This window comes from Diabrotica undecimpunctata, chromosome 9 (genome assembly GCF_040954645.1).
Source record: "Diabrotica undecimpunctata isolate CICGRU chromosome 9, icDiaUnde3, whole genome shotgun sequence".
Lineage (NCBI taxonomy): Eukaryota > Metazoa > Arthropoda > Insecta > Coleoptera > Chrysomelidae > Diabrotica > Diabrotica undecimpunctata.
This window is the reverse complement of record NC_092811.1, coordinates 124,372,892-124,396,912: the sequence shown is the minus strand read 5'-3', so window position 1 is coordinate 124,396,912 and position 24,021 is coordinate 124,372,892. Positions and strand designations below refer to the sequence as shown.

Sequence of the window (24,021 nt, the reverse complement as noted above, 5' to 3'; positions counted from 1 at the left end):
GTGAAGGATCTGCACAAACAAAAATATTCAAAGACTTATAACAGAGGTGATTAATTTGTAAAAGCAATTCATCTACCGCACGATGCACAAATACATCTACCATGATAGGGAATCCTACATCTCGAACACCGTAGTACCCTGTACTGTTGCTTCGCAGGTGACGTCGTGAGCGTCGGAGTACACATTTCTATTCCTTGAGTAGCATACCGGTATTTGTGTATCATGGTAAATACTATACTTTGTCTCAAAGTGACTAGTCTGTACAGGGTAAGATATGCAATGCTAACCTTATGGGAATTTCGCCAAGACGTTGCCAGTTGTATTCAGCGAGCGATGGCGTTATCTATTGTCTATCTTTCAAAATAAACGGAATAAATCAGGAGTTCTCAACAAGTCCTCACGTACAATTTTATGTAATTTACAAATATCGTTTGCTAATAATTTTACATAATACTATACATTATTTGTTTCTAATAGTAACTTATCAACTTTTATCTTTTATTAGTAGCAGTAGTATAATAAAATGTGCATTAAATAAACATTTGTTCCGGTAATTTCTACTAACTGCCAAATTTAAAATGTTATTTATGTCCCTGCGGTGCTAATTACTGCCATACTGTCTAAGGAATTTGTAATTTTGGTTGATATCAACTGCAAATACTTTCTTCTAAGTTATTCAGTAATTAAGAAGCAATTAGAGTAATTCTTGTACAGAATATGTTTAAAAGCTTGATACATCCAGGGCCTTAATTAGTCTTTATTTGTTCTTCGGAGCGCGTAAACATATTCGAGTTACGATTATTTGTACCATCTTAGATGTACTGTTACTGTTTTGTTATTGTTATTATTTGTTGGTGGCTGTTGTTGTGATTTGCTGTTGGCAATTATTGTTATTTTCCGTTGTTGGCTATTGTTATATTTGACGCCGAATTTTTACCGCAAAATGGAGGAAATTGTTCAATGGAAACGTGGAAAAGTTCTGAAACTTTCAGAGAAGCGGATACTAATGAATATTATTAATTATCAACTTAATCAGGATAACAACGATTCTGTATCAAGTGTAATTAGTAAAGTGTCAGAAATGAGTGGTGTTTGCCAAAATACTCTGTTTCGCATACGACAGGAATATTCATCACCTGCTGAATTACAATCTCCAAAGAGCAGGCCCAAGTAGGATGAAGGTGTCAGGGACCAAATTCGTAGAATAGTTCATCAATTTTTTCGTGACTACATACCACCAACATTAAACATCATATTAATTGTTGTAAATGTCGAAGAAAGTTTGCCCAACTTTTCACGGGCCACGCTACATCGCTTGCTGAGTGATATGGATTTTGTGTTTATAAAACTTGGCAGAAATTCAATTTTGATTGAAAAACCAGAAATCATCTCGTGGCGTCATCGTTATTTACGCGCAATTCGTAAATACCGTGCAGAAGGATACAACATAGTGTAATTGGATGAATCATGGGTAAATATCGGGCACAGTGTGAAAAAATAATGGATTGATAAAACAATTACATCTCATCGCGATACTTTTGTTCGTGGTCTGACAACAGAATTAAAAGCTCCAACAGCTCGTGGTGCACGGTTCGTTCGTTTTATTGCACGCAAGATCTACCAGTGGATTTGTTGATGGAGCAGAGCTCACGTTTTTGGCAAAGAAAAATACTCAGGACTACCACGACGAAATGGATGGACCGACCTTCGAAGATTGGTTCGAAAATAACTTAATGCTAAATTTGCCAGAAAAAACTGTTGTGGTAATGGACAATGCATCCTATCACAGCAGAAAGTCAGAACAAATTCCCAACAGTTCAACACTAAAAAAAGATATTCAAGAATGGTTTCTGTCAAATGACCTATTTTTTGAAGAAGACTACCTAAAATGCGAGTTACTTGATGTAGTCAAGGCCCTCAAAGCAAAATATGACAGGTACATAATAGAATATATTGCCAAAAAGCACAATGTGAAGATTATGAGGCTCCCACCCTATCACTGTGAACTCAATCACATTAAAATGGTTTGGAGTGAAGTGAAACGGTATATAGCTGGACGCAACGCGAATTTTAAAGAAGCTGAAATGCGAAATTTAATTACAGCAGCGTACCAGGTCATAACGCCAGAGAAATGGAAAAACTACGTAAACCACGTAATAGCAACAGAAAAAAATGTGGGAAATTGATAAATATAAATAACGGAGATAGTGATGACAGTGACGATAATAATGATGATGATGATGGTGAAGCAGAAACTAAATGTGACAGCGATTGACAGAAAAAGGAACTACATATAAAGGTGTAAAATTACGATTACTTACCCACGAAATTAAATACAATGACTTCTTTTTTTTTCAACTTATTTATTAGTTTTATTTTCGGATATTTCTACGTTTTGTTACTGCCAATATATACAGTGCGGTTTTTAAAAGTCCTTCCCCCTTAACTTTTGAACGGAACAATACATAAATAATATGTTTTTTTATATTTTAGTTTTATTTTATTCGATTTTATTTAAATCTATAAACAAATGGTTTGTATCGCTAGCACATACTGTAGAATTAAAAACAAACTGCTTGTGTGACATAAATAAAAGGCATTTCTTAATTTCTATTTTATTTTAATTTAACCCAAGTATGTTGTAGCAAATATTAATTATGTTTGAGAACCACTGACAGAAGGAAGCCAGGCAGGGTCGTTAGTGGGCATTAGTACTTAAGCTACCCTCAACACAAAAGATGGATTAGGCTAAGTAGTAAGAAGTGACGTTTATTTTAATACAAGTTTGCAAAGAAGTATGGCATCGATGTTGTGCATTTACCCTATACAGACTAGTCACTTTGAGACAATCTATAGGAACGATTTATTGATGTTTATCTAATTTAGTTGTTTAATTAATTTTTTAGTAATTAGACGCATTTTCTTTTTAGAATGAACCCAATTTGCGGCTGCAAGGATTCGAACAATTCAAATGGAAACGGCGAAAAATGTGGGGCCATTTGACCACCCGCTTCGAGGAATTTGTGCTCAATCTAGGACTATGGAGGGGATCTATGAAATACATAGAAGGTAACTTCGGTACGGGAATCGTAGCCTTCTTCCTCTTCGTTAGATGGTTGTTTGTTTTAAACGTATTCCTGTTCTTGCTGGTGTTTTTATTTATCAACTTGCCGACCATTTTAATGGATTTTAAGAAGAATACAATATGCCCAAGTGAAAATTCGACAGATAAATGTTGTGCTCAAATCTATTTCAATATGACGCTTTCGGAAAACCATGTAGTTTTCGATTTTGTGCAGGGGACTGGGTTTTTAGAGCGTACGTTGTTGTTTTACGGGTTCTACAGCAACGAAGTACTTGAATATATGACGGGAGGTATAACTATGATCTATAATATGCCAGTGGCGTATTTCTTATTAGTAATCGCCTGTTTTGTTATATCAGCTCTCTCCATCCTTAACTCAGCAGCGAACGGATTTAGAGAACGCCTGATAGAAGGAGAAGGACAGTTCTACCATTACTGCAACACTATCTTTGGTGGCTGGGATTTCTGCATCGATAACGAAAAGGCCGCAAAGATTAAACAGCGATTGATATATAACGATTTAAAGGCAAACATAGAAACTGAAAAAATAAACGAGGAAATCCAGAATCGGTCGACCAAGGAAAAATGTAAAATATACTTTTACAGAATTATCGTTAATTCTGTAGTGCTAGCAATTCTAGGAGGATGTGGATGTATAATTTACTTAGTTTTTACCTATTGTACGAAACAATCATCAGAGGACAAGTATATCCAGTTTCTGTACGAATTTTTACCATCTTTAACGATAGTCGGATTGAACATGGTAATCCCATTCCTATTCAACTTCCTTATGACCTTCGAGAAGTACAAACCTTCTACTGAGCTGAAGTGTTCCATTATCCGGATTGTCTTCTTGAGACTTTCGGCGTTGATTGTGCTCTATGGCTCCGTTTGGAGAAAGATAACCTGCGATAAAGAGGACCTTAATGCTTGTGTAGTGTGTCCAGACGGTCCAACTTGTTGGGAGACTTATGTCGGTCAACAAATCTACAAACTTTTGTTGACTCATTTCGCAATTCAAGTCGTAATGACTTTCTTCATTAACGCACCAAAAGCTTTATTGGCGCGACACGTGGAAAACAAAATAATCCATTTTCTTTGTGTACAAACCTTCGATCTTCCAAAGCATTCCCTGGACATTGTCTACACGCAAACGCTCATCTGGATCGGCATTTTTTACGCCCCCCTCATCTCTTTTATGGGCACAATAATATTCTTTCTAATGTTTTATATTAAAAAGTTCGCTTGCGTTTACAACTGTAGACCCAGTCCCATCATTTACAGAGCCTCTCGAACAAATTCCATGTTTATGTTAGTACTTCTAATATCGTTCGCGTTCGCTGCCCTTCCGTTAGGTTTTTCCTTCTCGGATCTCACTCCATCCCACTCGTGCGGACCGTTCAGAGACAAGGAGTCCGTGTGGGCCTTAGCCGTGAGTTTGTTTCTGCAAACCCCTAATTGGGTGCAGACTATTATTTTCTTTTTGGGTACGGCCAAATTTGCCGTACCGTGTATCATAGGATTGTTCTTCGCTCTTTACTACTATAGGGGTGTGAACACCGCCAACAGACATTTGGTGTCTGTTTTGAAGAACCAGTTGGTTCTGGAAGGACACGATAAGCAATTTTTGTTGGATAGACTGAGTTTGTTTATCAAACAGGAGAACCAGAAAAGACTTAGAAGTGAACAAAGGCTAGAGGACGGGGATACGAATTAGGTAATAAGCCAAAACTTGTGAGATTAGAATTAATAATCAATGGACCAATTTATGAAGGTATATTTTCATTTTAATTCGGTTACAACTTGTAATTTTTACGTGTAGCTGGTTTTTCAATAAGTTTTGTCACTTGTTCCCGAATTCAATTCCTAAAGTGAGAATCCAGAAGACTCTCAAACACATTTTGTAACAGATACTATCACCTTTTTGTTCTATAAAAATATTTTCCTAGGTATGAATTATTTTATATGTGAATTAAAGTTAGTCAAAAGGAGCAGAATCTGGCGAATAGGGGGGATGTTACAATCACTTGCGTTTTAATTCACCGAATTTCGCGACGGTCTTTTGATACGTGTGAGAGGATCTTGTCTTAATAAAAAATTCTTTTTTTTTTCCTGAAACCCGGTCCTGAACGTTATTGTTGTACCAGTTTGATAGCAATCTACGTGCAACACTCATCTTGCATCACCAAATAACTTATGTTAACACTTTCTTAGCTGATTTCTCGACTCCAAGTCGCTTCGGCACCGAAATACTCCTTTCATCTACTACTCAGTCTCTTCAGCCAAATATTGGCACACTTGCCTAACAAAATACCTGAAACCACATCCTACACTACAACGAATAATACAGCCATCTCTTATCGAACGACAGAGCTTATTGAACAACCTCGTATTTTTTAAAGGTTTAATACGAGGGTATGCCCAAAAATACTCGATGAAATACACATAATTTAGGAAAACATTTTATTTCTCAACACAATATTTTCCCAATCAACTAAACATCTCGAGCCATATTTAAGAGTTCTGCTAAATCTTTGTTGGTTGATGGAAGATGTTCTAAAACCATATCTTATATTTTTGTTATGATTCCTAATGTTGATGCAATTTTTGGATGTTCTTCACATTGATGATCTTCAAAATTTGTACTACACTTTTGTGCACAATTTGTTGTAATTTTTTTGTTGCTTTATCTCCCAAAAATGAAATTTTTAACGAACTTCGCACATACTCATCAAACATCTTCAGAAAAATAAATCGACGAGCCCAATGGCGCCATGTTTTATCGAACCACAGAACTTATTGAACAACTCAGTATATTTTAAAGAATTAATGCAGGGGCAGGCCCAAAAATACTTAATGAAGTACAGAAAATTTAGGAAAAACTGTTGTTATTCCTCAACACAATCTTTTCCCAGTCAGATAACCACCTCCAGTTATATTTAAGACCATTTATTTTCTCTGTTTAAAGTAAAAACTGTGCGACATGTCAAAATAGCAATCTCGTTTTTGGTAAATAAGTACTTGTCACACAGCACACAAGTTTAGTAAAGAAAATTTATGTGATGTCTAGTATGTCTAGCAAGTAGGATGCTTGGGGAACGAATTTCAACTGTTATAGTTCGTTTCCATCATGTTAATAGCAAATTGTGAGAAGTCAAGAGTTAAAAAAGTCCCAAAAAAATCGGCAACGAACGCTAGTGTGGTTGGTCATTAATCTAGCTTAAATAACACGATTTTTATGTATCCTTAAAGATTTAATACGAGGTTAGGCCCAAAAATACTCGATTAATTACAAGAAATTTGGAAAAAAATATTTTATTTCTCAAGGTAATATTCTCCCAGTCAGATAACTAGCAAGATAAATAATCTGATAGGATTATATCTAGTAAATAGGACGCTTGTGAAACCAATTTAAACTTTTATAGTTCGTTTCCATCGTATTTTCAACAAATGGTGCACAGTTAGGAAAGCCGAAAAAAATTTCTGATTAAAAAATATAAGAAAACAATTTTTAATATTTTTCCCATTATTAATTGTTCAACTTTTCACCCAGTACACTCGATAAGACACTTTTCTATCCCTTCCCAAATATAATTTTGTTCGATTTTCACAGAATAGTACAAGTTCCGACTGTGACATCATCTTTCGTTGGAAAATGGCGTCTTCCCATCAATTTTTAAAGTTTGGAAACGGTAAATAGTCACTCCATAATAATTTTAAAAATTTTGGCTGGTCATACGTCGGATGACCTGGTTCGTATGACACGCCATCTATCGGGACTTTTGAGAAAGTTTACTTTTATTTAGATACTTTTTGAGACATACAGCAAGAAGAGCTTCTGAAACTTAATAAAACAGATTGGGAAACGAACTGTAACAGTTACTGAAAACCTTTTATTAAAAACATATTTTTATCATAAATTGGTCCATTACCTTCCATATCCAGTTTAGTATCTTATGTAAATAGTAGAAAAATATGAAAAATACCTCTTTTTGTGACGGAACTGTTTGCTGTATAAAACCAGCAAGTCATCGCTGCATTTTTATTTAATTTTTACGGGATGTTCGGTTTTATCAGTAACAGTTCCTTCTTAGGTATTTCCAAGAGACTTACTAGCGGTAATGTTTTTGTTACTATACAGTTTTTTTAATCAATTAACTAGATAATAGGTATTTCTATATATTGTAAATAATCATCTATAAGTATTCTATAACCTGGTGCTCTTTGATGTATCAACAAAACGCCCATAACCAGCGATGCTCAAAACAGCACTAAAACAGTTTTTATGATTTGTCAGTATTATACAGGGTCTCACGATTTGTCTCTGAAACAGATTGTCTTAATTTTTTAATTTATTTGTTTTTAGAAAAGTACAGCTCACTCATTGTAGCATGACCAGTGTGAAAAATTGTAGCTAAAAGTAAAGTTCGTGTAACCTTTTGGCTAAGGTCTAGTGTTAGGGTTTTCAAGTCGTGCCAGCGCCCCTAACATGACTTAACGACTACTTTCGTAGCCGGGACCGACGGCTTTACATGTTCTCCGAAGCACGGTGGCAGCTCAGTTAAATTAGAAATTGAAAATTTTGTCAGTGCCGAAATTATAGCTGCATCTAGTGTATAAGTGTTGTAGTGAACATGCAACTTGAGAAGAGGCATATCACTCTTCAATGTGAGCCCAAAAAAAAGAAGATATGTCACTCACAGTGTTAAACACCAAGAGATCAAGTGTACTGACTTTACTTGAGGTTCTAGCTTAGCATATCCTGCTAGCAAATTTTGAATACTTCATTGATATAGGATACTTGTGTGTAGTTTCAATAACCTGTTCCCCCTCTTCTTTATTTATTACCTCTCTCTGTCTGCCTTTGGGGGTGCACAGTGAGCCTAAAAGTTCAAATCGAGGTTAATCCCTTGACAATGAGTAGCAAGTATTATGATAAAAGATACGTGATAGAAAGAATTTATACCTGTCTCTACTTCTGCGAACATAGTTATGATACAGATCTATGACGGTGGTGGAATAGAAAGGATTTGCATTGAATACAACACTTACCACAGATAATATAGATCCCTATTTTATATTATTATGGAATTTTTCTGTGAATATCACTGTCTTCTTGACATTTTTGCTCAAGTAAATTTTACCAGATTAATACTTTGTTGGATCTCATTCTTCTTGAACAATACAAATTGCTCAATATGTATTTTATCTAGATGATCTCATATACACATTTTTAAACTTTCTTCGTGTCCTAAGAGATGTCTTAATAAGTTTAAGTATAATTACTGAAGCGTTTTAATTTAATCATTACAGAGACAAATCATGCATTCTCTTACAAGTTTTATAAGTATACACAGTGAACAAAAACCTGCCATGATTGCATATTTGCCAAATTTTTAAATAGTTCTCAATAGATATACTCAATAAACTAGGATTAGCATCTCATGTATGTTGTGATACTTTATTTAAAAACGCATAATTCAGTGATTTTGAAAATCTGTAACCAATGAACAATTTGTTTGAAGTATATATTATATATAGTTTATTTTTAATGCACACACATACTGATACTATGATTAATTTTGTGTCTTGCATTTAGCCGAGATCTAATAGAAAGGACATCACAATAACACAGGCACTAAAGCAAGGAATACAATTATACCAGTAGACATAATATACAAGATTCATTTGCTAAAGGATTCTGAAGTAACTCAATCAAATAAAAGACTTCAGATACATAGTTTAATATCAGTTAATCATTGTAGTTTTTGCTTTTGTTCCTGTGCTGTAATTTTATAGTTAGTTCACTGGACGTCTTTGGTGGAGATTTAAGTAAACTATCATCTGGCCAATCCCTCAATCTTGTTGATTTCTTTAGTCTTTTGCAAATATTTTAACATTACTCTTATATTTCATAAAGCAATAATCATAAATGTATGCAAAATAAGAAACAGTACAGTGTCATTATGTTTGTGCTTAGTATATTGTTTTTATATTGTAATCTGATTCCCGTCATTTGAATGCTTTAGTTTCATTTGGTTATTAACTTATTTGTTTTCTATTAGAATTGTTTTAAACAAAAAATATATACAATAAATTATATATACCTATTTTTTAAGGTTTGATAATCTAGTCACATAAATATTTTATTTATACACCTTTTATGCATAATAAATAAAAACAAACTCACTAGTGGTTTTATTTTTATTAAACAAACAAATTTTACATGAAATAAATATGTACTGCATGTTTACACAACAAATTCTCAAAGAAGGACTCCCTTAGAGCCAATTTTAGGCCTCAAGAATATATTATTATAAAAGTTAATATTTTTTACATCTAAATATAAAACTTAATAACATCTCAAAAGATCCAGACCTGTAAAATGTTGCACGAAGCATTTAACAACCCATTAATAATTAAAAATTATGTATATAACACACCAACTCCTGATTTTTGTATTGGTAATTTGTTGTGTAAGTATCCTGCAGTTCAAGGCACATTTTCTTTTGATCTATGATGGAAAAACACGAATTTTTGGAAAATTCACTGTCATTCTTCTAGTATGGGACTATGGAGCTAAAACAATATGAAAAAATATTAAAAGAACATATTCATGTAATACTTAGTTAATCAAAAACAACGATTGTAGATGTAAGATTAAAAAAACCAATATGAGATGGTTATCTAACCAAAACTATATTTTTTACTACAGCTTTTCTCCCATATTTTCATAAAATGAATGGTCTATCAATAACAAAACTATTTTTGTGTGAATTACTAAACTGCAAGTTAATTAAGCAGAAATATGGCTGAAAGAAATATATAGACTACTTGAAACTTTGCCTGTACTTGCAAAATATCCAAAAAAAAGACATGGGAAATGTATAATAAATACATCTTTACAATAGTCAATTCATTTTATAACCACATACCTAATGTACGCAAGGTGAGCCAAAAATAAGCTTAGAGATGACCTTGAAAAAAAAGGAACCTTTCTAGTACATCATTCCTCTTCATAGAAATTTAGTCCAATAGCCAAAAGCTATTTTTTTGCTTTTCTCTAATATTTCTTTTATCTGCTGTAGGATTGGCTACTATTTTGATTAAGTGATACTTATTCCAATTAAGAAATCTCCATAACTGTTTTAATTTTTGTTGGCCTAGACAGCTGAATATTCATTACCAAACATAATAGAGCAAACTTAAATATTTATATTCAGTGGTATTGATATTTTTCTGTCACGCAACCATTTTCTTTCATAGCTATTCTGGTTTGAACTTTTTCTAATAGCATATTAGTCTACCTGAGTTTGGTCCTAAGTAAAACCAGGAAAAGCAAAAAAATGTGCTCATAAAGAGAGAAGAAAAGAATATTATTAGATATTTTTAAAATGCCGATCAAAACCTTACTTGAAATATGAGTTTAAACAAATAATTTGATTTGTTGACAATTCCCAACAATATAAACTTATAAGAAGTGTAGAAAACTCTTACTGATTCTGCTATATCAATCCAATCTAGAGCTTGAATTATGGTATCGTTCTTGCTTGGTTGTTTATCCCAATTCCAATGTGTTAGCTGTGAAAATGTATTGGTAACATAGAACTTTCTATCACTTTTATCAGTCTCTGGTCGGATACTTTCATGTAAAACCAGTCCAAGGTATCCCTCCGGTAAATTTACGTGTTTTCCTTTTAGTGGATATCCCCTAAACGAAGACGTTAATTCTGAAAAGGATTAGAGATCAGATACAGATTTAAAATATCAAATATAACTTACGTTCATTTTCATCAGTTTTGATATAATTATTAAAAAACTTGTTAACTTTAGCGTCACAATCGGCATGGACTTTAAAAGGTACACTTTGAATTTTACTTGTTTGATTTTTACAATCTAAATTGTTTTTCCCGCTGTGTATATGAATAGTCGCCATTTTTGTTAATGGTTAAATTCATTCTTCTGTTTATTTAAAAAAAAAATTGAACATATGGCCACAGAACGTTAAGATCCTGAAAATTTGTTTTTTTTTAACATTGTTATATGCATGCCGTAAACGTATCTCTAATAGGTAAAATAAAAGCAGATAGATATATTTATCTATATGTACAAGGAAAATAGGAATTCAAATAATATAAGTAATTGTGTTGATGTATTATACAATACATGCAATTTTAAAATCATATAAAAATTAATGACAAAGTTATGTTTGATATGATAATATTAACCAGAAGGTAAGGTAGTAACAAGTAGTAATAAATTAATTTTAAAAAGACGTCAAAAAATACCAAATGTGATCACAACCTATCATTGGATTACTTCAATATACAGCCAATATAAAGCAGATTTTAAATTGATTTTAAATTATCTATCACTCACCACTTGATAAAAAAGAAGAACCAAGTAATCGTGTTCTTATTGAGGTTATGTTTTCTAATGCTCCTGACCTGAAAGCAGCACGTGGTGAAATATATTGTTGAATTTGTTTATTATATAGTTGTTTAGTTCAATTATGGGTAAACCAGGTAAGTTCTTTTTAAAGTTTTATAATTATTAAACAAAAATATCAATGGTAATTCAATAATTGCTTGTAAAATGTAAATAACAATTTGTTTTTCTTTTAGATTTTTCTCCAGGCGGCGGAGGCGGTAGAGGAGGCCGTGGTGGCTTCGGCGGTGGCCGAGGAGGTGGCGGTGGACGTGGTGGTTTTGGAGGAGGCGGTGGACGAGGTGGTTTCGGAGGAGGCGGTGGACGTGGTGGTTTCGGTGGAGGCGGTGGACGAGGAGGTTTCGGTGGAGGCCGAGGCGGCGGAGGACGCGGTGGATTTGGTGGACGCGGGGGAGGTGACCGAGGCGGTGGCGGAAGAGGAGGATTTGGTGGCCGTGGTGGTGGAGGTCGCGGAGGAGGAAGAGGACGCGGCGGCGGAGGAGGTGGATTCAAGGGAGGAAAGACTGTAGTTATTGAGCCTCACAGGCACGAAGGAGTTTTCATTGCGAGAGGTAAAGAAGATGCTCTAGTCACACTTAATCTTGTTCCTGGGTCTGAAGTTTATGGAGAAAAGAGGATATCTGTTGAGGTAAGTGTTTTCTGTGATGATCATAAAGAAGTTAAATTTTTGGAGAAACAGTGAAATATGAATAAAATATTATTTTGCCTGAACCTAATTAGTAGCTTGTGTTTGTAGTCAAGGTATTTTTGGCATATATTTATTAAGATATTTGCCAGGTATATAGTGGATACCCTTCTCATATACTTTTTTCAAAATCAAACAGAGTGAAATTTACCATCTGTGTGATAAACGTTCTGAAGTCTGTTTTAAAAAGTTGAACTCGTTGTCAACCAAGCAACACAATGTAACTCATTTTCTTCAATTTTACAGGATAGCAATAACAATACAACTTGCTTTTGTTGATGATGAACCCAACAAAACAGCCCCCAATGGTTTTGTTATGGGGCATGAATGAGAGATATGTGGTGTTGTATTTAGAAATATTATATGTGGTGTTGCTTTATTGCAATTACAGCAAAATCTGTTGAGATTTTTTAAATCTAAATTCATTCAATTATTCCACATGAGATTTCGCATCAAATGAAACAAAACCCCATTTATCAAAAAATTGAATTACATGGTGTTTCTTGGCTGATGACAAAATATTCATTAGTTCTTTTATTCTTGTTCTTTTATCGTTATACAATTTAAAGGTTATAAATTCAACTAATTGTTTGTTTCTTTCAGAATGAAGGCGAAAAAACTGAATACAGAGTGTGGAATCCATTCAGAAGTAAACTAGCAGCTGCCATATTAGGAGGTGTAGATCAAATTCACATGCCACCAGGCAGCAAAGTCCTGTATTTAGGAGCTGCTTCCGGAACCACAGTATCTCATGTTTCTGATGTTGTTGGTCCTGAAGGTCTTGTATATGCAGTAGAATTCTCACACAGATCAGGCAGAGATTTAATAAATGTTGCCAAGAAACGTACAAATATAATCCCAATAATAGAAGATGCTAGACATCCCCACAAATACAGAATGCTGGTAGGAATGGTAGATACTATATTTGCTGATGTAGCTCAGCCAGATCAAGCTAGAATCGTGGCCCTGAATGCTCAGTATTTCCTTAAAAATAATGGACATTTTGTTATTTCTATTAAAGCATCTTGTATAGATTCCACTGCACAGCCTGAGGCTGTATTTGCATCAGAAGTTAAGAAGCTACAAGCAGATAAACTGAAACCTCAAGAACAGCTCACTTTGGAGCCTTACGAAAGAGATCATGCTGTGGTGGTGGGTGTGTTTAGGCCGCCACCTAAGAATTAATTTTTTACTTGTCTAGTTCATGGTTAAGTTCATAATTGTTTGATAAGTTGTTATAGTAGCTTTAAGAAATATTGGACGTAAGAAGGATATTGGCCAACTTCTTAGTTTGGGCATCATTAACTGATATATTTATGTATGTCTACCTCATATATGTAGGTACATAATAGCAAAGGCAATTTCGTAATCACCAAAAGAGTGTGTTAATTTTTCTATGCAGCAACCATTTCTGCATTTTAATTTTTATATGTAAAATTTTATTAATTGTAAGAAAAACTATGTTTTCTAAGTATGGTAATATAGATATTTTCTTCCTAATTGTAGTTTTATTATAAAAACCAGTCGTTTATCTCAATATTGAAGAGGAGATAAGTTAAACATTGTTTTTCATGGAGTATTCAGCTATTTTGTGAACTCCTGTTTAAAAGTATAGTAGTTTTGGGGTTGAAATTTGTCTCTTTCATATTGGTAAGACTATTTTCATAATATCTTTGCATTTAACTTTTTTTTTACTACAAGATCACTTACTGTAGGTTCATTTAAGTTCTTATAGGATGAGTTACAGTATAATTTCCAATAACAATTTCCAAACAGTATATGACATATAAAGGGTTAAATTTTGAAACTTGAAAATCAAAAATTGACCATTTTTAGATTTATGAGGATTTAGATTAAAAATATTATAAATGTTCTGGCAAAGCCTCAGAATCTTGAAAGCTATGTATTGACATGTTTTTCTCAAAGTAAATACTAAAAAAGAAAAAATGTGTACTAAACAGGAAAGTTTCTTCTCTCCTAAAAAATTTAAAATTTTGACTTATTTTAACCATTAATATACTGTTATATAAAAATGGCTAAATTGATAGATTATAAATTAGATAATGTAAACAACATGCAGGATTGAGATTAATGCAAATAGCCTATGATATGGAGGAAAGAGAAGAAGTTAGATGTTTTAGGCTGAATATGCCAAACAACATACCTACCTTTTTTTCTAAATAAATCTGCTGTTACAAGTTTTAATTATATAAAAGGGAGATTTCTGCAAAAGTGACAAAAGATTTAATCATATCAATACTTGTAGTGTAGAAATATATTAATGTTTCTGTGTGTAGTCAGTATATCTCTACAGAAATATTTTTTATCCTGAAAATCTGCACATGGAGGACACTATTGTCACAACATCAGCAACAAAGGTTATTATTTGCGGGAAACTTGCGTGACGCTCGCCTCCATATTTCACTATAGAAAAAAATAATATGCCAGTGTAGAAGCTTCTCTTCAAAAATCAGAGTTTTGTGTTCATATTGAGAGTAAACTAAATGTAAGATCAAATACTTATCATGTCGGGGAAGTATTATGAGGTTTTTGAAGCGAATCTTCAAATAGCAGGTGTTGGTTCGTAGTCACAGTAACAGTTGGGAGAGTCTATATTTACGCGACGAGGAGAGTCCTTTATCTAACACAAACTTTTTTAATTTCATTAAAATCTATAAAAAAAAATAATAAAATTACTTTATTTAATTTTAGTAATATTTAAATTTTAAAAATACAAAAGAAAACATAATATGAAGCTTTGCGCTTGTCTTCACTACCGCCTACTTTAAATTTTTCATGATTTACTATGGGATCACCAACAGGAGAATTTTACTGTCTTCATTGCATGTGATTTTTCTGAGGGATACTCGCAACTTAAAATTGATTTCATGTATTATCTTCCAATAAAATCGTCCCAGGAAAGGAACTCAAAAATATTTACAATATCATTTTAAAGTCATTTACTTTAACATGCATAATATGTGTCTAAATTGTCAATATAAATGAGTGAGATAAAATTAAATTATTAGAAGAGTTTTTTTACCAAGTAACAAAACCAAAATTTGTTAAATTTATTAGTGTTTTGTATTTTAAAAATGATTTCCGAAGTGGAAATCGAAACGTCAAAATAAACAGAGTAAACTTGTAGCTCATTCTCAATAAAAAATAGTAAGTAAAAATAGACTATATTGATAACTGATAACTACGGCATTCATATCATGTACTCACAAAAAGAGAATATTTTAAAGAGAATCCTTTTAAATTGAAATATACAAAGTAGTGGTTGAAAACTATATTTAAACCGGTTTTTAAGAAAGAGAAGAAGAGAGTACATGAACTTATATACAAGCGAACAATGTTGCCACATCTACTATTCATAGGATCTTTATTTATTAGTTCGAAATAAGTTATGAAATTTGTTTTATTTAAGTATCTATATATATTTGAAAAAAACCGACATGTATATTTCTGCATAGAGTCCCAAATAGCTAGAGATTAAATATAACCGTGACCTTGTTTAAGAAAGAAGATAAGCATAATCCTTCCAATTATAGAAGCTTTTTTTGTTATGGAGGTAAAATCTTCTAAAGGCGTGTGTTGAATTCAGTGTAAAAGGATACGCCAGAGAACATTTCCCCTCTTGGAAGTCGTGCCTGATGCCCTGCCTACGAACTAAAACCACCCTCAGCTACACAGGCGGAGCAGGTCTTCTTTAGGCCGTCTTAATACGATGCGTGGCTTCCTTTTCTTCTGTTTTTCCCTTTAGCGTTTACTTTTGCTGTCGATTCCTTTCTAGGATCTCTTTCCTTTTTATTATTTTAGTTATTACCTCCCGATTTATTTATATTTATTTTCTCCTCTTCCCGCCACGTAAATTATGCTATTTGCCCTAATTTCTCCCACTCTTTCGTATAGCTCCGCCCTCTCGTTCGTGAACCTTTTGCAATCGAATACACAGTGCTTTTTGCTTATCTATCCCTACAAGGTAGGCTCTGAAAGAGTTATGCCCCGTAAGGAACTGGGTGAAGAAGTAGTTAGTCTTCCTATGGTCGTTTTCCACTCTTGTCATTTCGCGTTGGCCACACCTCTCTCGTCTATGTCGTTTTCACTCATGCCGTACGTGATTGCTCTTTTTCTCTCATTTCACTAGTAGGTGAATTGATGGAACCTCTGCTATCACTTGTAAGGCAACTGTCGAAGTCGTCTTATGTGCGCAGATGACCCTCAGTAGAGCCTTTCTCTGAGCTTTCTCTAGAATTCCTCTTTATTTTTGTTTATGCATTACCTGCTGCTATACTGTGCTGCGTATAATACTACTTCCATGAGAATTCTCCTTCTGCCTATTCCCGGACTTCCTATGTTTGGCATGATCTTTGTTAACGCTGCTGTTCTTTGATAGGCTTTTTTCGCAGCATATATTATGTGTTCACCGAAGCTCTGTTTGGTGTCCAGTATTACGCCCAGATATTTGACTTTTTTGACAGGTAGTATTTGTTCTCCTGTTAAAGTGACCCTTGAATATTATGACCTTCATCTTCTGTGTGGCTAGCATCAGTTCCTACTCTTCTAGTCACATCCTAACCACCCTAACTAGTTCAAGGGCTGTGTTTGTCCTATCCATTAAGGGCCCATTCTCGAAGTGCTCCACTAGTATGACCAGATCGTCTGCATAAGCAATTGCCTGTATTCCCTCTCCTAGGTTTATCTCCAATTATAGAAGCTTGTATCTCCAAAATACAATTATAAAAGTGATAATTACAAATCAGGATTTAGATCTGGAAGATTTATCAGTCAGGGCCGGATAGCGTAGGCGGTGAAGTGCCTGACTTCCACACAAAAGACCAAGGAGCGATCTCCAGCATCCAACATCTAGATATTTTTAAATATTTACAGGCTCTCAAGTCGACTCTGCCTGAAATAAATGGTTAACTATAGTAGTTTAAATAAAATCAGTGGTAATAATAGGCGGTTGAAGCGTATCACTGGTTAGAGGGAGACTAGTATTAAAATTATGAGTCGCCATTTTTAAATTAACCGGTCAGTTAAATAATTTGTATTTTGAGAACAATTTCCGAAGTGGAAATCGAAACCTCAAAATAAAAGTATTTTCAACTGAAATTGTGGAAATACCACAATAAAATAACTTCTGAACAATATATGAACTATAAGACCATGTGCAGCCGCTGTATTTATCATGCGACTAAAATGTAAGAAATTCTAAAATATAATAGACCAACATTCCTGTGTCTCATAGACTTACTGAAAGTTTTTGATATAATTAAGCTACAGTATGTTATCGAATTATGTAACAGGAAAATAACGCAAAACTAAATTAGAACAATCAAAGACCATTATAGAGAAAACACAATTTAAGCGTGGATTTACAAAACCCATTATTAGAATTCATTGATATCAGACAATGTTATTCACTAGACTCATTACACTATTTAATATTATTATGAGGTACTTAATAATGAAAGTGCTCAAAGCAACAGGATATAATATGATGGCGAAATAAGGAAGTGATAATAATATGCTATATGGAAGAAGTGTGTCCTGATAGTGACACGGAAAATTGAGTAAGACGCCAAGTTACAAAAGTAAATAGCTAGCTAATAAAGTAGCTAGCTGCTTAAGCGACAAAATACGAAGAAATAAGCATAAGTAGAACAAGATTCTGTCTATGAGAACAAGACGAATAATGGAAACAAAAGGGATGGAAATACTAACAAGAATAACCGGTAAAATTTTATATTATAGAGAATGAAGTAAAAACATAAGAAGGCAATGCAAAATAGATCCGGTTAATTAAAGCAATCTGTAAAGTGGAAATGGCATTGGGTTAACACACAGAAAAACCATCGAGCAAACAGACAAAAGAGGGAATCTAATCGTTATGAAAAGGAGACCAAAAAAGTGGCCTCTGATGGCGGACATATCCGGAAATGCGAATGCGCCAAATTTAAATTTCATGACACTTCACAATAATAATACAGTGGTGTAGGGGTTCTAATTTATCTATTTATTTGTTATATTACATAATATTAATATTACATAATAATAATACATAATACACTTAAAATACTTTTTTTTTAACACTAGAACACAATAAATTTTTAATTAAATAATAACAATAATAGTCTAAAATGTAAAACAATTGTTAAAAAACTTCAATAGAAAATACAAATAATCTTTCATGTGACAGTTGGGATAAACAATAACATCAGCAATAACATAAAACATAACCCAACTAAATTTGATTTCTTAAAGAAGGAAAGAGTCTCTCTTTCCTTGTTTAATGTAGCCTCTCAAGATGGCACTTCCTGGTTCCTGTCTAACAATATTTTTGCCCCCACTACCTTTACATTCCCTCTTTTGTCTTTTTGCTCGATGAGAAAAACATAACGAAATAAATCAAAGCCACCTCTAATTCTCGTGAAGAAGAGGTGGCTTTGAACAAATATATAATGATAAAATGTTGTAAAACGGATTAGTAAGAATAGCTCTAAACATATTGCCAATAGGTTTACGGAGCAAGTGCCGTAAACCTATTGACAATACGTACCGAGCGAAGTGAAATCAAAAAGTTTCCTCAAAACCTCAAATTACCGATTTTAGATAAAGAAGCATGGCAACACTGTGTATATGTGTCATTGCTAATTTATTTATGACAGATAAAAATATTCCTGATTACCTGATTATTAAATCCCTCACAAAAAGGAAAAAATATACAATGTTTTTTATAATACTGTTTTAAAAGAGTGCAGTAAATAATACTAATAGAGAAATGGGCGACAGCGAAGATGAGGGTATCCTAACAGGATTTCTTTTTGGTAACATTGATGAATCTGGAAATCTAGAAAGTGATGTTTTTGATTCCTCTGAGCAAAAACATCTTGCTTCTCTTGGAAAGTAAGCAATATTGAATTATTTTACAAATAATTTACAAAACTTAGTAAATGAATATAAACAATTATTTAATTCTAGGTTAGGTTTCGGTTCCTTTGTAAAAGATATAATTAAAGATGATATAGAGACTGATTCTCAAACTAGTGATGCTTTAATAAAAACTGAAGTTACAGATTCTCGCTATTCCCAAGATAGCGGGTATTCATCCACAAATAGTTTTGCATCTTCCCAAAGTAGCTTAGGTTTTGATGAATTCAACATTGATGAAAAGTCTCCTTCTGCTGAAGATTTCTTTGATATAAATGAATTGGCAGAGGACGAAGAAGTAAGTATAAGAAACTTAAAAGATAATTCATCTTGTCAAAGGAGCATACCTTCCCATTAAGTATTCATTTTGTTTGAGTGCTTGATAAGTTTTATTTTTAGCCTACAATTAAAAATGAACTGTATGATGCTGATGATGAAGATTATCAAAATGATGAAAAGCTTATGCCTCCACCACGTTTTCCTATCTCTAAAGAAGTCAAGGAATTGGAGAGTACTTCAATTAGTGAAGCAGAAAAGAAAAAGTTGGAGACTCCTTTGGCTGCAATGTTGCCTTCAAAATATGCAGATGTAGATGTGACAGACTTGTTTCCAGATTTCAGACATGGAAAGGTAAGAATCTAACAGTTAACTGTATGTAGAGTATGTATGTAGAGTTAAGACAGATATAACTGGGATATAAGCAAAGATATAAGAATTGGCATTGAAAAAGCCAGAGCTGCCTTCTATAAACTAAAGATTCTGATTAGTAGAGATATTATATTAAACCTTAAAGTCAGATTAATATGCTGCTACATATTATCCACATTGCTGTATGACATGGAGTGCTGGACTCTTACAGCAACATAATGAGAAAACAAAGCCTTTCAGATGTGGATTTACCAACAAATATTGCGAATAAGTTGAGTGGATGGAATAACAAATGAAATAGTTTTACACCAAATGAAAAAGAGCACAGAAATAACAAAAAAAAATACAAATTTGAAATTTATAATACTTTGGCTATGTAATAAGACATCTAAAGAGAGGTATAACCTTCTATACCTCATAATACAGGGCAAGATTGCTGGAAAACAGGCCTAGGCTGAAGAAGAACATCCTGGCTCCGAAATCTCAGAGAGAGGTATCAAGAGACATCCACTAATCTGTTTCAGTAACATATTTATTATTGCCAATGTGATCAACAACGTTCGATAATCAGATAGTCTACTAAAAGAAGAAGAACTAATAGATTTTCAAATTATCATATTTGATTTCCTATTTTTGTCTCATACTGTCATAACTTACATGTCTTAGGTTGTCTGTGTTGTTTTTTATTAACAAATATTGATAAAGCATATTTAGCAATAATCTTTTTTAGGTATTGAGGTTTTCAAGATTGTTTGGACCAGGAAAGCCAAGTAGTTTGCCAAATATTTGGAAAAATGTAAGGAAAAAGAGAAAAAAGCGTAAACATAAGGAAAGTATCAACCCCCATGACTCAGATTCAAATTCTGATGATGATAAACCAAAAAATCGTGGTTGGTTTTTTGACTATGCTGACCCAAAACCTGAGATGATCATGCCTGATGATGAGGTGCTTATAATTTTATACTTTTATTAACAGTTTAAGGTATTTACATATGCCAATTAGTTTGTTATAGCTTTTTATATCTTTTATATTATCTATTATTTAATTTTTCTTGTGATTTTTTTTCCTAATTTTCTATACTGTGCTGTAGTGGTTATTTAGATGTCATGCATTTGGTTTTTTCTGCCGATATTATCATATTGTATTTCTTGGCTGTTGTATTGAAGATATGTGTTAATCTTTAGAGCTTGTCTTCTGTCTCTGTGATTAATGCTGTATCATCTGCATAACATAATATTTGGATTTCTTTGTTCCCCATTCTGTAACCATGACCTTTATGTACTGCTTGTATTATTTCATCCATTATTATTTTAAGAGAAGTGAGCTTAAAGAGTCACCGCTCAACTGTCTGCTTTATACTGGTAGACACTGTGTTAGTTTTCCATTTATCTTTGCCTGTATTCGATTATGTAAGTAGATGTTTTTGATGGTGTGTATAATGTTTGTCTTATGTTGCTTTGAGGTATTTATTATTTAGTTTTTGTTATTTATGTTAAATATTAATTTTTTGAACTAATTTTCTATTTCCCACATTACTAATACATATATTTCATAAAATAAATTTTGTAGGAAAAGTTTTTAAAACCAGCAGAAGCACCAAATGAAGAAAATAGACAAGATGCAGAAAAGAAAGATGATTCAGGACCTAAAGCTGCTGATTGGAGGTTTGGACCTGCTCAAGTTTGGTATGATATGCTTGAAGTACCAGAAACTGGTGATGGATTTAATTATGGATTTAAAATTAATGAACCAGAGGTACGTTTTTAATTATATTAAAAAAATATCTTTTTCAATTTTTTGTACAATTAGGGATTTCAATATTTACAGTAGCTCTACAATTTGAATTATATGGACAATAAATGGATTGGTGTATAAGAATATTTTAAAGGTTTCATAAATTGTCTCGATTTTGTATATATAAAAAAAAAACTAAAGTCTGTAAAAAATCTTTAGACAGAGGCAAATATTTCAGTTGTTTTTAAGTTACTTGAGAGCACAGTCTGAAACCAATCTACATAGTCTAAAGCAAATCAGTAGTTAAAAATATCAAAAAAAGACTAATAAATATTGATCAAAATTCTCAGATACTTCCACATAATCAAACTCTTGGATTTCTGTTGTTGGATGAGGAAGGAACATGCTGCTGGTGCTTTCTTCCTTCTTGGACATGATACCACAAAAATTGTTCAGTTACTTTAATTATTAATCTGAGCTAATCTAAAAGCTGAATGATAAATGTGAAGATTTATTTTGCAGCCAAGAGACTTCAAGATTTGCATAGTCATAATTACTTAAATTCTTTTGTACACATTTATAGCCTTACATTTTCTTCTCTTCATAATTGTATACCATTGCTGTGTTTTATATGGTGATTTTGATTTTAGATAAAAGAGGAAAACAAAGAAAATCAAGAAGAGTCTTTTCCAGATGATGCTTTTCTAATGGTTACTCAACTACATTGGGAAGATGATGTTGTGTGGGATGGAAATGATATTAAACATAAGGTGAGTCTTTGCAAAAAGTACTGTTTGAGCTTTTATTTTCTATTATTTGCTGTAGGTTCAGCAGAAGCTCAGTTCCAAGACAAATGCTGCTGGTTGGGTGCCTAGTAGTGGTAACAGGACAGCCCAAGCTTTTAGCCAGCCTGGTAAAGTTGGGGCTACCATTAGGATGCCACCTGTACCGAATCCTCCACTACCTGGTATGAAAGCGAAACAACAAATGTAAGTTACATAGTTTTTCTTTTTTTTTTAATGACATTAATTTTTTTGATTTCATTCTTCATCGAAACAAGCTTGCATTGGTAATTTTTTAACAATTTCGAGTCATTTTAACATATTTAGACTAACTATCTTGATGTGGGTATAATTTCTCCTGCTTTTCATCATTTTTCATATTATGGTTCTTTCATTCTACTTTCTTGATTGTATTTTTCACATATGGCATTATTTTAGATCAACACATTTGTAACTTCTTGGATTATCGTAAGTTTAATGTTCCCTTTTTCTTCAGCGTTTATAATTCCGATGATATACTCATAAGTTGACTATGGAGTATCAAAATGTGGAAATCAACAACTAATTTTCTGTTGAAATTTTAGGTTGAAAACTAGGCAGGACCCAGAACAAGATGATACATGGTATTCAATTTTTCCAGTTGAAAATGAGGATTTGGTGTATGGTCGTTGGGAAGACGATGTTATTTGGGATACAGAAAATATGAAATCTATCCCAAAACCGTCTATTTTAACTCTGGATCCTAATGATGAGAACATAATCCTTGGAATTCCTGATGATATTGATCCATCTAAACAAGTTGCTGGTAAGTTTGTACATTGATATACTATAAAGAAGAATAATACTGTTATTTGGTTAATTTCCTTGTATATTAAGTTCATTATATAATTTTATAATGCTATGTATGGTCCATATTGTTATATGGCATGGAAACATGGACGTTAAGAGTACCTACCATTAATAAGTTGGAGGCCTTCGAAATGTTCACGTTGCGAAGAAAGTTCCGCATATCATGGACAGATAGGGTAAGAAACGAGAAAGTCTTAAGAAAGGCAAATACTGAGAGAGAACTACTCAATTTGATCAAGGTACGAAAAATTTTATACCTCGGCCATATTCTGAGAGGAAAAAACTATGTAATCCCTCAACTAATCATCCAAGGAAAGATTAAAGGCAAGAGAGGAGTAGGTCACAAACAAATGTCGTGGCTACGGAACATAAAGAACTGGACAGGCATAAATAACACTGGCAATCTTTTGCATGCCGCAAAAGACAGACGTCTGGCCTTAAGATAATTCGCCAACGCACTATAGGTGCACGGCACTATAAGAAGAAGATATAATTTTTCTCCATATATACTGGAAGTGTGGAACCCTTTTATTGTGTAATGCTTCATTCCACAGGACTGCATGATATAGAGACCTTGGAATATATAACAATTATTCAATACTGTAGGTTCTCCATCCCTAGTATATACATCAATACAGTTGTATGACTTTTGCTATTATTCTTAGGTCAGCCAACACCTGTGAAAGTAAAGATTCCACATCCCCACGTGAAGAAATCAAAAATATTATTGGGCAAAGCAGGTGTAATCAACGTTTTGCAAGAAGATACACCACCACCTCCACCAAAATCCCCAGACCGGGATCCATTTAATATTTCAAATGATATGTAAGTCTTTAAATTCCTTTTTGTGTCT

At 33.3% G+C, this 24,021-nt stretch overlaps 4 protein-coding genes across 7 annotated transcripts in view; 3 read left to right on the top strand and 1 right to left on the bottom strand.

The window, feature by feature from the left end:
- The window catches only part of LOC140451395 (transmembrane channel-like protein 7), a 42,963-nt gene extending 33,689 nt beyond the window's left edge, over window positions 1-9,274 (top strand). For all 3 annotated transcript variants that reach the window (XM_072545184.1, XM_072545185.1, XM_072545186.1), the window contains exon 4: window positions 2,931-9,274. In XM_072545184.1, the coding sequence (XP_072401285.1) occupies window positions 2,931-4,802 (1,872 nt within the window). In that variant the 3' untranslated portion in view covers window positions 4,803-9,274. The remainder of the gene's footprint in view (window positions 1-2,930) is intronic.
- Window positions 9,275-11,059, bottom strand: LOC140451396 (ribonuclease H2 subunit C). The gene is made up of 3 exons (XM_072545187.1): window positions 10,868-11,059; window positions 10,583-10,815; window positions 9,275-9,664 (listed from the first exon to the last, which is right to left on the bottom strand). Exons 1-3 carry the CDS (start codon window positions 11,019-11,021, stop codon window positions 9,638-9,640), a joined length of 414 nt encoding a protein of 137 aa, XP_072401288.1. The 5' UTR covers window positions 11,022-11,059; the 3' UTR covers window positions 9,275-9,637.
- A 394-nt stretch (window positions 11,060-11,453) lies between these two features.
- Fib (rRNA 2'-O-methyltransferase fibrillarin) lies at window positions 11,454-13,718 on the top strand. Its single transcript, XM_072545182.1, has 3 exons — window positions 11,454-11,610; window positions 11,710-12,161; window positions 12,822-13,718. The coding sequence occupies exons 1-3, from the start codon at window positions 11,598-11,600 to the stop codon at window positions 13,401-13,403; spliced, it is 1,047 nt and encodes a 348-aa protein (XP_072401283.1). The 5' UTR covers window positions 11,454-11,597; the 3' UTR covers window positions 13,404-13,718.
- Window positions 13,719-18,876: 5,158 nt separating this feature from the next.
- Taf1 (TATA-box binding protein associated factor 1) overlaps window positions 18,877-24,021 on the top strand; it is a 46,793-nt gene continuing 41,648 nt past the window's right edge. The window contains exons 1-9 of one of the 2 annotated variants that reach the window (XM_072545181.1): window positions 18,877-19,130; window positions 19,206-19,452; window positions 19,554-19,784; window positions 20,533-20,748; window positions 21,373-21,558; window positions 22,188-22,307; window positions 22,363-22,526; window positions 22,904-23,124; window positions 23,834-23,993. In XM_072545181.1, coding sequence (XP_072401282.1) covers window positions 19,006-19,130; window positions 19,206-19,452; window positions 19,554-19,784; window positions 20,533-20,748; window positions 21,373-21,558; window positions 22,188-22,307; window positions 22,363-22,526; window positions 22,904-23,124; window positions 23,834-23,993 — 1,670 coding nt within the window. In that variant the 5' untranslated portion in view covers window positions 18,877-19,005. The remainder of the gene's footprint in view (window positions 19,131-19,205; window positions 19,453-19,553; window positions 19,785-20,532; window positions 20,749-21,372; window positions 21,559-22,187; window positions 22,308-22,362; window positions 22,527-22,903; window positions 23,125-23,833; window positions 23,994-24,021) is intronic. The other variant, XM_072545180.1, reaches the window with a different exon arrangement.